Source organism: Osmia bicornis, chromosome 14, assembly GCF_907164935.1.
Source record: "Osmia bicornis bicornis chromosome 14, iOsmBic2.1, whole genome shotgun sequence".
Classification (NCBI taxonomy): domain Eukaryota; kingdom Metazoa; phylum Arthropoda; class Insecta; order Hymenoptera; family Megachilidae; genus Osmia; species Osmia bicornis.
In genome coordinates, this window is record NC_060229.1 from 1,150,383 (window position 1) to 1,165,179 (window position 14,797).

General features: G+C 37.3%; 2 protein-coding genes across 2 annotated transcripts; one reads left to right on the plus strand and one right to left on the minus strand.

The window, feature by feature from the left end:
• Window positions 1-1,094: 1,094 nt before the first annotated feature.
• LOC114880346 (ATP-dependent DNA helicase PIF1) lies at window positions 1,095-3,178 on the plus strand. The gene has a single exon (XM_029196265.2). It carries the CDS (start codon window positions 1,240-1,242, stop codon window positions 3,040-3,042), a length of 1,803 nt encoding a protein of 600 aa, XP_029052098.2. The 5' UTR covers window positions 1,095-1,239; the 3' UTR covers window positions 3,043-3,178.
• Window positions 3,179-3,334: 156 nt separating this feature from the next.
• Window positions 3,335-8,644, minus strand: LOC114880345 (protein brunelleschi). The gene is made up of 12 exons (XM_029196264.2): window positions 6,844-8,644; window positions 6,502-6,775; window positions 6,233-6,431; window positions 5,948-6,159; window positions 5,686-5,884; window positions 5,188-5,602; window positions 4,883-5,103; window positions 4,449-4,806; window positions 4,235-4,391; window positions 3,989-4,166; window positions 3,677-3,900; window positions 3,335-3,604 (listed from the first exon to the last, which is right to left on the minus strand). The coding sequence occupies exons 1-12, from the start codon at window positions 7,779-7,781 to the stop codon at window positions 3,413-3,415; spliced, it is 3,567 nt and encodes a 1,188-aa protein (XP_029052097.1). The 5' UTR covers window positions 7,782-8,644; the 3' UTR covers window positions 3,335-3,412.
• Window positions 8,645-14,797: the final 6,153 nt, after the last annotated feature.

A 14,797-nucleotide genomic window follows, 5' to 3' on the forward strand; every position in this document is an offset into this window, starting at 1 on the left:
AAATTTTAGTTCACATTTTTGCCGCCAGAGGGCCAAAAATTGAGCAAAGTTTAGTTCCTTTTTTCGAAACCAGATGGCGCTGATTCAACATCGAAATTTTAGTTCACATTTTTGCCGCCAGAGGGCCAAAAATTGAGCAAAGTTTAGTTCCTTTTTTCGAAACCAGATGGCGCTGATTCAACATCGAGGTTTTAGTTGAAATTTTTGCCGCTAGGGGGCGCTGTTTTTCGAAATTTTCGCGAAATTTACTTACCTTTACTTACCTTTACTTACCTTTACTTACCTTTACTCGAAGCAGTCTTTATAATATATTTATTATAAGGTTGCAGAGATGTAAGGAATGTAGGGATGAAGAGATGTAAGGAATGTAGGGATGAAGAGATGTAAGGAATGTAGGGATGAAGAGATGTAAGAAATGCAGGGATGATAATAATGTAGGGATTTAAGGGATGAAGAGATGTAAGGAATGTAGGGATGAAAAGATTGTAAGGATGAAAAGAATGCAGAGATGTAACGGAACGAGGGATGTAAAGGAATTCCAGGGCTGGGGCCCCGGTCTCCACTGCACGCGGCGCGAGGGGTGCCGGCATCGGGTGTGGCCCCCGATGGCGGTGGAGTTTGGCACATGGCGGAGGGTCGAAGGACCCTCCCTACCGCCCTAATGCAGGCCACCGTGGTGGTTTTAGTGGGTAAAAATCCCACACTACCTTCGGCCCCTCCCCAGGGGGGCTGAAGGTGTCTTTCTGAAGATTTCCACCACGTTAAAAAAAAAAAAAAAAAAAAAAAAAGGGTATTTAAGTACGAATTAAGTAAGAATGTAAGGAATGCTGGAATGGCAGGAATGCAGGGGTACTGAGATGGCCGTGGCCTATAATGAGGGATAAACTTATATAAATAACTGGAAAAAGCGAAATACACTAAGAAAAATTAAAAATAATCATATTTTATTATTCCTTCCGGCTAGCTTCATGTAAGTCCTTCCCCTCCGCTGGCTTAGATCGACATTTTCCGTAGAGGAACTGCGAGCGTGCTCGAGGCGTCGATTCCTTAAGAAAGAAAAATATCCCTAGAATTTGGCGGTAATCACTGTTTAGAGATGGCGTTCATCGAATAAAAGTAGGTGTTAGGTACAGTGAAGACTCTTTTACGAAGATTATATTTACAGTTATTTGGTATTTATCAAGTTTGATACATTCTTTTCTACTGAATTAGTTATACATAAAATTATTGTAAGTAAATATGGATCAAGAAAGTTGTTCAGTGACATGCTCTGTAACAATTGAATGGATTGACTCACGAGGTTCGATCCTGAGAAAAGTAAATCATCGAACAGCGTCCTTACGTTTGATTCGAAATAATCCTCATGAAATATTTGTCGAAGTACGTTCAGATAAATCAAATCACACAACAAAGTTTTTACTAAAATCTGTAAATATTTTTAACAAGTTTATGAATGAAGGAAAAGCTTCAATCAAATTCAATAACGAAAATTGTACGCTATTTTTGTCAAATGCGCCAACGGCTCAGCTAGTTAATTTCCTAAAGACAATATATGTCAAGATCACAGGCCAATCGGAAGAAATGAAAAAACATCCATTAAAGGAAAAGCTACCTTTTAATAAGCAATTCAATAGTTATCAAGAAGTTAGCCCCATAACGAGTACTGACATAAAAAAGGTCAACGAGAAAATTGGTATTAAGAGGAAACTCTCAGATACAGATGCATCTAAACCTAATTGCGCGAAGAAACTTTATGACAATTCAACGATACAATTGACGGAGGAACAGAAGAGAATCGTAGATGCAGTACTTAGCGGTAAAAATGTATTTTTTACTGGTGGTGCTGGTACAGGAAAATCGTTTCTATTAAAAAAGATAATCGAAGCTCTTCCACCTGACGTTACGATAGCTACAGCAAGTACGGGCGTAGCGGCGTGTCATATCGGCGGAGTTACTTTACATCAGTTCGCCGGAATCGGATTGGGAACAGCAAATTTAGATAGATGCTACCAAATGGCTGCTCGTAGCTCTGCTTCTATTTGGAGAAAAATAAAATACTTGATACTAGACGAAATTTCCATGATTGATGCAGATTATTTTGATAAAATTGAAGCTGTTGCTAGACATATTCGTAAAAATGAAAGACCATTCGGCGGAATTCAACTAATTTTATGTGGAGACTTTTTCCAGTTACCTCCTATCTCAAAACTAGATAAACAGACAAAATTTTGTTTTCAAAGTGAGTCATGGGAGAAATGCGTGCACTTCAATTTTGAATTACAAACAGTTCATAGACAAAAAGACCCTGAATTTATAAAGATTTTAAATAATATCAGAATTGGTAGAGTTACAGATAGTATTACAAATACTCTTAAGGCAACAGCTAAACAAAAGATAGAGGGAAATGGAATTCTAGCAACAACACTTTGTTCTCATGTGAAGGAAGCTGAAGAAATTAATGAATTTCAGCTAAATGAGTTAAAAGGTGAATCCAAAGTTTATGTGGCTCAGGACTCGGACCAATCAATGGTTACAACATTAAATAAACAGCTAACTGTTCCTAATAAATTAATACTGAAAGTAGGTGCACAAGTAATGTTATTAAAAAACATAAATGTATCTAAAGGTTTGGTAAATGGAGCAAGAGGTGTAGTCACTGAGTTTGTAGATAACATGCCAGTAGTTAAATTTAAATCAGGCATTCAATATCACGCAAAAATAGAAAAATGGACTTTAAAAATGAACAGTGGTAGCATTATTTTCAGAAAACAAGTCCCATTGAAATTAGCATGGGCTTTTTCTATTCATAAAAGTCAGGGTTTAACTTTGGATTGCGTAGAAATGTGCCTTGCGAGAGTATTTAACGCCGGACAATCGTACGTAGCACTTTCTAGGGCACAAAGCTTGCAATCTTTAAGAGTCTTAGACTTTGAAAGTCAACAAGTATGGGCACATCCGGATGTCCTTGTGTTTTATAAAAAATTTAGAAGAAATCTGCAAGAAATGGAAATGATTCCTTTAGGGAAAAAACAAAAAATATAATTTCTATCTATAAAAATTATTTTGAAATTCAGATAAAGATAATGCATTCTACATAGCATTATCGAACTATATTTAGTATTAAATAAATGTAAAATAATTTTTTATAACGGAATAAAGTGACCCTTGACTACGTAAACATTTTCGCGTAAAATACTTTGTTTGAAAAATACAAATACAAATCATTTTTATCCACCGGTAGTTTAGGTGATAAGTAACAATTGGAACACAAGTTTTTTTTGATAGTTTATTATAAAGAGTAAAAGTTTCAATTACTAAATTACGTCACATATAATTATCGTAACAAAGCATATTTATTTTTCTTCCTTTTTACAAATATTACATAATTGCACACAAAATACCTTCATGTGTATTAATAATCATCAACGGTTATTTCAATTGGTGGTATATAACGCCACGTATGTCCAGCATTTATCAATTCCGAACAAAGTACTGGGGTGTTCGGGGCTGATTCTTTACTGCTACATCGAATATCTATTTTGTATTGTCCTGCTGTGAAGAACACTACGCGACACTCGTGATAAATTCTTCCATATTCCTGTAACTAAAAAAGAAACACTTATAGGGACAACATAAAATGCACATGGCGATTAACTTTGTGACTACAGTAACTTACTGATGGAAGCATAACTTTGTTTGCACCAGCGATCGATAATCTCGTCTCTAATTGATAATTGTTTACACCGTTATGATGATCTTGATAAAAATTAATAGATAACACGAGATCACTCAAGGGATGCTCCAACGCATTGCATATCCCTATTCCAAGGCTAACGCATTCACCTAAACTACAAGTGAGTTCATCTTGAGCTTTGACAGTTGTATCGTTTATTTTTATTTCTGCGAACAATGTTCATTAATTATTAAATTAATAGGATATAATGGGGGGTTATAGGAAACAATCGGTAGGATAACCATTTAAACTTACCCCATTGCAAAGGGCTCATCCTAACAAGATCTAACATATCTTGGGTGAGAGTAATTCCCGAAAGGGTCGCTTTGCCGATCGACTCTGTGCCTAATAATTGCCAGCGTAAATCAACTAACGAAGCAATGTGTTCAGAACAGACTTTCTGAAGTTCTCCGATATCACCAGCCCCGTTTAACTACCAATAAAATATGAACAGGAATGTTTACAAACTGGTTCTATTAAGTGCATTAAATTCTTCATTACCATAGATAATTTACTAAGTGGACACCTATCCACCGGCACGGGGATTCTACATGGCTCTTTACCCTCCATGTATATACATTTAGTTTGCGTATAATGCAATTCCATTTCATGATTGGTCATATTTGTTAAATCTAGTACTAGATAAAATTGCGATGGCCTGAAAAAAAGCAATCTATGTAGTTGAAATAGGAGATTGTTCCTATTTATCACTTACGTTTCTGCTGGAAGTACATCCCAATTCGTGATTTGTACGCTAGGTAACATTTCGATAGTTACAAAAACTGACGATGTGCGACAGTAACCAGCCGTCAAGCCTGCGCCACCCGAATACTTTATTTTTAATTGTCCTTCGATAACGTTTGATGTATGTAATGGAACGGCAAGTTTTGATAAACGCGAACTCGCCAAGGAAGAATGCCCGGAATGAGAACTTAAGCCTGATCTAAACGAGGAAGTTAATTCGGATTGTCGTTTCGTATGTGACGGAGAACTTAATCTAGATGGTAAGGAACTGTGTCCTGAATGAGACATTAAACTGTTCGGCTGACTAAGATATGTACTGCTACTAATGTCTAAAAGATATAGAACGATTAATTAAAATCAGATTTTGTATTGAAGAAACGTAGAAAATATTATCAACACCGTTACCATTTCTGGTTGTAGGTGCTATGAAGTCTGTAGCCGCATACAAGTACAAAGTAAGACTGGCGCTGGTACCAGGTTGTAATGGCAATTGTGTCATTAAGTTTTCATCGCTCCATTTAAATATCTTACTTTCGGTTATCGCATCCAATGTAGATTGTACAGACAGTTCGATTGTTTCAATTGGAATTTGTCCGCTGTTAGTAATGGTGACGGTACACTCGGCACTATGACATAAGAGTGAAAATTACGTTTCGACTTAAAACATTAGAGTACAAGTATCATTGATACTTGCGTCTAATGAAATGTACCTTTCACCGCCGTACAACGATACACTTGCACTAGTTACTATATTGTCCCCAGAACTAAAGCTTGCAGTTTGAGGTAAACTTGTAGCCACTTCTATTCTTGGTAAGGCTGGAACCACCTCAACGGTGTATAGAGAATGAACCATTCCTTCCATATATCTTAGTCTACAGTTAGATTTCACCCCCAATGTATGCGTACTAAAACCAAGAATTTCTAAATCTCCAACTTCTTTGGGTCTGCCTGCTAAGGTAACTGCAATTGGTCCTGATTCAGCAGGAAGCGTAATACTTTCGGGAATTGATTCGAATACCACCCCGTTCGTAAGAAGTCTCATGTTAGAAACATGAAGCTCAAACGGAAGAGGATTGATAAGTTGCATTGATACTTCACAAATGTCACCCTCTACCCATAAATAATCTGTAACCATTTATATCTTTTTTTTAAATACAAAACATGCACCTAAATCTACAAACGATATCTAAATCGATATGTGAACGCACCAACTTTGCTCTTAGATATATTTTTTCTTTCTAATGATCCAAAGTTAATTGGTGTGAATAGAAAGGGACCATGATCTTCTTTGACTCTTTCAATTTTTTGAGGCTGAAGATGTGGCTGCATATTTTTTAGAACAAACGATTTTGTTTTCGGGAGATTTGTTAAATTTGCCGGTGGTATAACTGTACCAGAATCTAAAACCTAGTGAGAAAAAGATTTTATTCTTCTTTGTTAGGAGTAGCGATATATTTCGATGAAACTTACAAGAGGTACGGGAGCACCCTCACATTGTTGAGATACACTTTGAAGTTGCAAAGCCGTTTCTTTGCGTTCATTAGGAGTTAAATAATTATACATCGTTTGAAGTAAAAATGTCATATGCCTTGTTGCTAGCGCTGGATTACCCATACGATTAGCAGCAGCGACAAGATCATTTATTACTTGGATTTGAATAACCGGCCAACCCCGATGATTTTCTGTGCAAATAATTTTTTAAATGTTTTATCCTAATACAATACAAGGACTTGGTACCTTTATATTAAAAATTACCAGGAGACATATCGGCAGGATCCAAAGACAACTTAAATCCAGAAGTGGCTTGTAGCATTAAGTTATAACACTGCTGCCAATCTGGATTAGGATTATTTTGAGACACATGTCTTGTTGCTGCTAATCTTAAGCAAAAAGATGCTTTTCTAACAAAACCAAAACTCGTATATAAATCGGATAATGTAGTAAACCTATCGATCTAAAATTTTGCACACACTTAGTTACATTATATTTGATGACTTAATAAATATTCCGATTAAGTTACGTACTTTTTCTTGTTCGCTTAACGGCAGATTTATAAGTATTACATTATTTAAATACGAAGCAGCTTGTAAAGTACAATTTTGTTCTATCGATATTCTCGTAGCTTTAAAGCTGGCTTCGGTCTCAATTATGCCAGCATATTGATATTTGCTGTAATGAACGATTGCTTCGCGATATTTCTTTGATATTTCTTCAGGTAACAAAATATGTGGTATACTGGATTTTATCACGTCTATAGCAGGTGGTGATGGTAAGGCACCAACAGCTTGTGAACCCCTCCTAAGTATAAGGAACTATAACTAAGGTTCTATATCTAAATTGAAAGTGGAAGTATGATTTATACATACCTCTGCTTACCTGGGCTTCCTTCTTGAAGGGAAGAATTTCTTTGCAATGGAAGACTTCTACACATGTTTGGATATAATACTAAAGCAGAAGCAGCACATAAACCTTCAAATGCTGCCCCTAACCACAGCCAGTCATTCACAGCTTGTAGTACACTAGCTGCAGAATTATAATTACTTAAAGCATCTGCTGGGAGTCCAGCTTGAAGACACAGATCACCCAAATGTTTTGTCATTCTACCCACACATCTTTTTCTATTATTTCTAGATTCAAGATCCAATCCTATGAAATCTTTCTTTTCAAAAGGTGCTAATAAAAGAGAAACCCTGTCTATTTTTTCTCTAGACCTTTCTAATCTTTTGGATTCCAGAATCCAAAACAGAGAATTGAGGCACTCCATGACATGAATCTCAAGATCAGGACATGTCTCGTCAACATAAAACACAGCTCTAGTTTTAAAATTAGAAGGAGTGCTGAATGATGCTGGTGGTTCATGGGCATTACTTGATTCCAATGGCCCAAACAGTACAGCCCGTGAATCATATAATGTTGCACTGTACTTTACTTTTAAACTTTCATGAACTCTACACAACTCATTTAGTTCTGCTTGATTGTCATATTTGCCGAATGTAATTAAACCCAGCAATCTCCTGTGGGTTTGAAAATCTCCCCAATCATTATTTTCAACAGGATGCTCCCTAACAAATCTTGCAAGAATTTCACGTGTTCCACCAGTCGAATCGGTCAGGCTGAATCTACTACCTGCTTTAATTATCCGCTCACATAACCTGGTAACAGTTTTTTGTTTGATCTGTGTACCAATCGGCCTCAAAAGTAGAAGTAATGCAGCATGATCGTGAGCAGTTTGCTCATAATCAGGATGAGACATCTTGTTGTCGGGTACTGGACTCGACAAAATAACGCTGATAGCCGAGCGCATTTATGTCGATCTCCTCCTAATGGTACCTCACAGTACCCAATTGCCACATCTAAACTGGATCAAACACGCATGCGCCACTGGAATTTAGTACCAATTACTAACTGTAGTAGTCGCTAGCAGTCCTTCATCCTGGATTGATTTTAAGGTGATGCGAGCGTCGAGGACGAACTTCGAATTCCGCGTCGGTAAAACAGTCAACGTTTCATCGAAAATTAGGCCGAACAGAAACTAATTTAAGCGCCATCTCAATTATCGCATGTTATCAACCCTATCAACTAACAGCATGCTATACTATGTCACCTTTCGCATACACCTAAATGACACGTGTATGCTACGATAGCTATATGTATAAGTACATAATTAAACAATACTGACCATCCATTCATTATTATTAATTTTCGTTCCGTAAAATTGTAGTTGCAATGTGATACACTTCAGAATCTGAAAGGCATAGTTCCTGAAAAATATGTAACAGAGATTAAATAGAAAAAAAAAGCATAAATTTCGCAGCCAATTTGCTCGTATTATTTGCTGTATAATTAATAAATGTACCATAGAAATAATGATACAGTCATCAAATAATAACGATTGCCCAGTTCTCACCACGAGTTCTCACCAAAAGAAGGAGATAATTAGTCATTTGTAATTAGTCAAAAATCATACAAGTTCCTTTTTCAGGAACTATAAAATTACTATAGTTATACGTTCTATATGGTAATATTGCAATCCCGAAAATACTTTTCTGAATTTAAACTATTGTTTCCCAATTCAAAAATATATAAATTTTTTTATTGTAGCTCTTAGCTTGATATCGCTTTCTAAAAGTTATCTTTAGAAAACGATATCAATTACCAGGTCACACCACATGGAGGTGGCTACGTTAGTGACCCACCCTAAAATCATAAGAACGTGAAACCATTCAAAACATACAACATAAAATAAAAATTTAAACAATACAATCTCGAAATAGAAAATAAAATTAACATCCTAATATCAGAAAGAATTGAGAAAATAATAATAATTTAACAATAAAATGCTGTAACGGAAAATATAATTATTAGGATTAGATATACAATAACGTGAAACCATTCAAAACAGACAACATAAAATAAAAATTTAAACAATACAATCTTGAAATAGAAAATAGAATTAACATCCTAATATCAGAAACAATTGAGAAAATAACAATTCAATAAAATGCTGAAATAAAATGCTGAAATAACATGCTGAAATAAAATGCTGAAACAAAATGCTGAAATAAAATGCTGAAATAAAATGCTGAAATAAAATGCTGAAATAAAATGCTGAAATAGAAAATATAATTAACATCACAATTTCTGTAACAATTAACAAAATAATAATTCAGCAATAAAATGCTGGAATAGAAAATATAATTAACATTATAATTTCAGTAACAATTAAAAAATAATTCAACAATTGAGAAAATAACAATTCAATAAAATGCTGAAATAAAATGCTGAAATAAAATGCTGAAATAAAATGCTGAAATAACATGCTGAAATAAAATGCTGAAACAAAATGCTGAAATAAAATGCTGAAATAAAATGCTGAAATAAAATGCTGAAATAGAATGCTGAAATAAAATGCTGAAATAAAAAATATAATTAACATCATAATTTCTATTAGAATTGAAATGAAAAATGCCGACAACAGAAAATATAATTACCATTAACAATCTCAGAGTATGTTTTAAATAAATAGAACATAATTAAAATAAGAAAATGAAATATAATTGATGTGCAAATTAATAAGAAAAGAATAATTTATTTCAATAAAACAATAAACGAAAAAGAAATAGGGGAAATAAAATCGCGAGTTGACCATTCAACGAGCTGGGTATTGAACTCGTAAAATGTCGAGTTCAATACGTCCTGGACGGTATTATTCATACCGTTAAAAAAAAAACACAAAAAATGAAAAAAGAAATTAGCGAGCATAGTGACAGAATGACTGTCCATCCGAAGATGGAGAGCCATTAGTAGTTCCCCTCTTCTGGGCAAATTTTGCCGGGGCTCTTCAGCATATAGCCTCTTCTTTCTTCGGCAATAGCCTCACAAAAATCACTCGCGAAAATTTTACGTTTGCTCAGACATTTGTAAAAACGTAACACGTAAACGAGCAACGATCCCTTGAATCGCTACTCGCATACCTGCACAATTTTTGCAAATGTCCAACCACAAAACACTTTTTAATTTCACTTCACTTCACTGCACTTTCACTTTAATACTTCATTTTTGTAATCGGGTCTAGTACCACGACTACGACTTACAAACTAATAAGGCTTGGCCTTGAAAAAATCAAGAGAGAATGCTAAATTAATTAATTAATCAACTAATTAATTTGCATTTTCATTTTTCCTCTTGATTTTTTAATTTCCAACCCCAGATACAAGCTTCTCACGTATTAGAGGAGAATACGAAGAGAAACATGAAAGCTTGCTCTGGCCCTGCCTACTTATAAACTAAACTCAATCACACCAGAAGTAAACTACCTGCCTGCCTATCGCTATATTTAAAAAAGGGCAAAAATCATTCTCACAAAAATTCACTCCACGGTTCTCATACAACCACCCGGGTGCAAAAATGCCTACACCTAGGGAGAACGTCCCGGGACGCCTCCGACACCCGAGTTCAATTCAACTTTCACACTCTAATAAAATCATACCTTTTTGCTGAAATCGACTGACAAATAATAGTGAACATTATGCTAAAATAATACATTTCATTTTCGTATTCTATTAAATTATCTAATGTAAAAATTTTTCAATTCATTCTTGATAAGTATTTTGTACTGTTATAGTAAGTTAAGATTGTTAATAAACGATACAAATCCCACATCCTAACCACACACACACATGTGGAACTTGTATTGTGGTTCACTATTGTTTCACTACTTTCGTCAGTCGCCAAAATATATGAAACTTAAAACTAAACCTTGTCCACCGCCCTCCACCCACGCGAGTACATCTAAGTACCCGAATGAGCTTTGGGCATAAAAATGAACAAGGCCAAAGGTATTTTCACCTACCAGTTTTCTTCATGTGTGCTGAAATGCCTAAGCTAAAACGTATGATTAGCAAAAACTAAAGATGATATTCCCACTTTATTAAAAGTAAGAATATCGGCAAAATTTCACGGCTCTGATTTAGTATATGGGCTGGCCCCCCCAGGGAGGTGGAGTATATAGTCGGATAGCTTAGAGGATGAACGCGAAAGAAGACGAAGACGAGAGCGAATGGAGAAGATAGCGATGAAATAAACGTTCTTACTAGACTATTTTAATAAAAGTGACTCGACTTTGCAAACATAAAGCTTGAAGAGCTAATACAGAAAAGCAAAATTAAGCAACTATGACACTAACATGGTGCACTGCTAATATCAGCTGGCAACGGAGGTTCTTAGGCCCCCTGAACTTGCGCTCGACGCTACATACCACCCACCCCGCCTGGACGTCGTAACGCCAGGACAGGATGCACCCCTTCGCTAAGAGCGCTACCCGCCCGTCCAACACGTTGCATCCAACGGTGTCAGATTGACGGACGCCCATAGTATAGACAAAAGGACTACAGTTTAGAATATGGTAACATATTTTCATATGTTCCGTATTCTAAAGCTGCGCCTGCAAAGGCCTAGTAATGCATGGGTTTGTCTCCCATGAGATGATGTTTCACGGTCTTATGCCGCGGAATCCTTGTAACTAATTTGATTAAATAAATAAAATATTGGATTGAGTTTAAAAACCAAAAGGATTCCCACCGAATACTAGTCAGTGCATTGTCATATTTACTCACGCGTTGGAAATTTTTCGCAACACTAATTAAAATAGAAAATCCTGATCTAAAAACATGACTAGTACATAAACATCTAACGGACTAATATTTCACGATACTGGGATATGCGGGTGGATAAATGATTAAGTGATAGAGTTCGTGAGGCTGAAGTGTGAATGATGAATGTTTAGAGTCGAGAATCGTGAACGTGACAGAATGAAGTTGAAGTATGAACGAAGAGCTTTCTACAATGCTTGAAGAGCAAATACTGAAAAGCAAAATAGAGCAAGTATGACGCTAACATGGTGCACTTCTAATATAGGGCTGGCAAGGGAGGTTCTTAGGCCCCCTGAACTTGCGTTCGACGCTACCACCACCCACCCCGCCTAGGATAGGATGCACCCCTTCGCTAAGAGCGCTACCCGCCCGTCCAACACGTTGCATCCAACGTGTCAGATTGACGGACGCCCATAGTATAGACAAAAGGCTGCAGTTTACAATATGTAACATATGGTCGTGCGCCACATTCTAAAGCTGCGCCTGAAAAGGCCTAGTAATGCATGGTTTTATCTCCCATGAGATGGTTTCACGGTCTTATGCCGCGGAATCCTTGTAACTAATTTGATTAACTAAAACATTGACTTTCAAAACCAAAAGGATTCCCACCCTATACTCGTAAGTGCATCGCCATATTTACTCTCGCGTTATTTTTCGCAACACTAATTAAAATAGAAAATACTGATCTAGCAACATGACTAAAGGGGAGCTTTAAATTATGCTTGAAGAGCAAATATTAAAAAGCAAAATTAAGCAAATATGACTCCACATGCGTCCACTGCTAATATCAGCTGGCAACGAAGGTTCTTAGGCCCCCTAGTTCATACGCCAGACGCTACATACCACCCATCCCGCCTGTTTAAGGCACCTGGCCGCAATGGCACTTGGCCATTAAGGCAGGATGCACCCCTTCGCTAATAGCGCTACCCACCCATCGAACACGTTGCATCCAACGTGTCCGAGTGGTGGACGCTAATAGTATAGGCAAAAGGACTTTAAAACAGCTTAGCGTATGGAGTGCGACATACTTAAATGTCCCGTACCCTATGGCTGTGCCTGAAAAGGCCTAGTAATGCATGGTTTTATCTCCCATGAGGTGGTGTTCACGGTCTTATGCCGCGGAATCCTTGTAACTAATTTTATCACATAAAAACCAAAAGGATTCCCACCGAATACTAGTCAGTGTATAGTCATATTTACTTTCGCGTTGGAAATTTTTCGCAACACTAATAAAAATAGAAAATCCTAATCTAGAAACATGTCTGGTACATTAATATCTAACGGGGTAATATTTCACTACACAAAGGTATGGAGATGGATAAATGGTTATGAGACAGAGTTCGTGAGGTCGAGAACCGTGAACGTGACAGAATGAATTTCAAGTTCGAAAAGGGAACTTTATACAATGCTTGAAGAGCAAATACTGAAAAGCAAAATTGAGCAACTATGACACTAATATGGTGCACTGCTAATATCAGCTGGCAACGGAGGTTCTTAGGCCCCCTGAACTTGCGCTCGACGCTACATACCACCCACCCCGCCTGGACGTCGTAACGCCAGGACAGGATGCACCCCTTCGCTAAGAGCGCTACCCGCCCGTCCAACACGTTGCATCCAACGGTGTCAGATTGACGGACGCCCATAGTATAGACAAAAGGACTACAGTTTAGAATATGGTAACATATTTTCATATGTTCCGTATTCTAAAGCTGCGCCTGCAAAGGCCTAGTAATGCATGGGTTTGTCTCCCATGAGATGGTGTTTCACGGTCTTATGCCGCGGAATCCTTGTAACTAATTTGATTAAATAAATAAAATATTGGATTGAGTTTAAAAACCAAAAGGATTCCCACCGAATACTAGTCAGTGCATTGTCATATTTACTCTCGCGTTGGAAATTTTTCGCAACACTAATTAAAATAGAAAATCTAACGGGATAATATTTCACTATACCGGGGTATGCGGGTGGATAAATGATTATGTGATAGAGTTCGTGAGGCTGAAGTGTGAATGATGAGTGTTTATGATCGAGAACCGTGAACGTGACAGAATGAATTTCAAGTACGAAAGAAGAGCTAATACTGAAAAGCAAAATAGAGCAACTATGACGTAAAAATGGTGCACTTCTAATATCAGCTGGCAACGGAGGTTCTTAGGCCCCCTGAACTTACGCTCGACGCTACATACCACCCACCCCGCCTAGAACAGGGTGCACCCCTTCGCTAAGAGCGCTACCCGCCCGTCCAACACGTTGCATCCAACGGTGTCAGATTGACGGACGCCCATAGTATAGACAAAAGACTGCAGTTTATCAAATGGAAGATTTGGTACTCCGCCACATTCTAAATCTGCGCCTGCAAAGGCCTAGTAATGCATGGTTTTATCTCCCATGAGATGGTGTTCACGGTCTTATGCCGCGGAATCCTTGTAACTAATTTCATCAAATAAAAACCAAAAGGATTCCCACCGAATACTAGTAAGTGCATCGTCATAGTTACTCTCGCGTTGGAAATTTTTCGCAACACTAATTAAAATAGAAAATCCTGATCTAGCAACATGACTAAAGGGGAGCTTTAAATTATGCTTGAAGAGCAAATATTGAAATGCAAAATTGAGCAAATATGACTCAAACATACGTCCACTGCTAATATCAGCTGGCAACGGAGGTTCTTAGGCCCCCTGAACTTGCGCTCGACGCTACATACCACCCACCCCGCCTGGACGTCGTAACGCCAGGACAGGATGCACCCCTTCGCTAAGAGCGCTACCCGCCCGTCCAACACGTTGCATCCAACGGTGTCAGATTGACGGACGCCCATAGTATAGACAAAAGGACTACAGTTTAGAATATGGTAACATATTTTCATATGTTCCGTATTCTAAAGCTGCGCCTGCAAAGGCCTAGTAATGCATGGGTTTGTCTCCCATGAGATGGTGTTTCACGGTCTCATGCCGCGGAATCCTTGTAACTAATTTCATCAAATAAAAACCAAAAGGATTCCCACCGAATACTAGTCAGTGTATAGTCATATTTACTCTCGCGTTGGAAATTTTTCGCAACACTAATTAAAATAGAAAATCCTGATCTAGAAACATGACTGGTACATTAATATCTAACGGGGTAATATTTCACTACACAAAAGTATGCAGGTGGAAAAATGATTATGTGA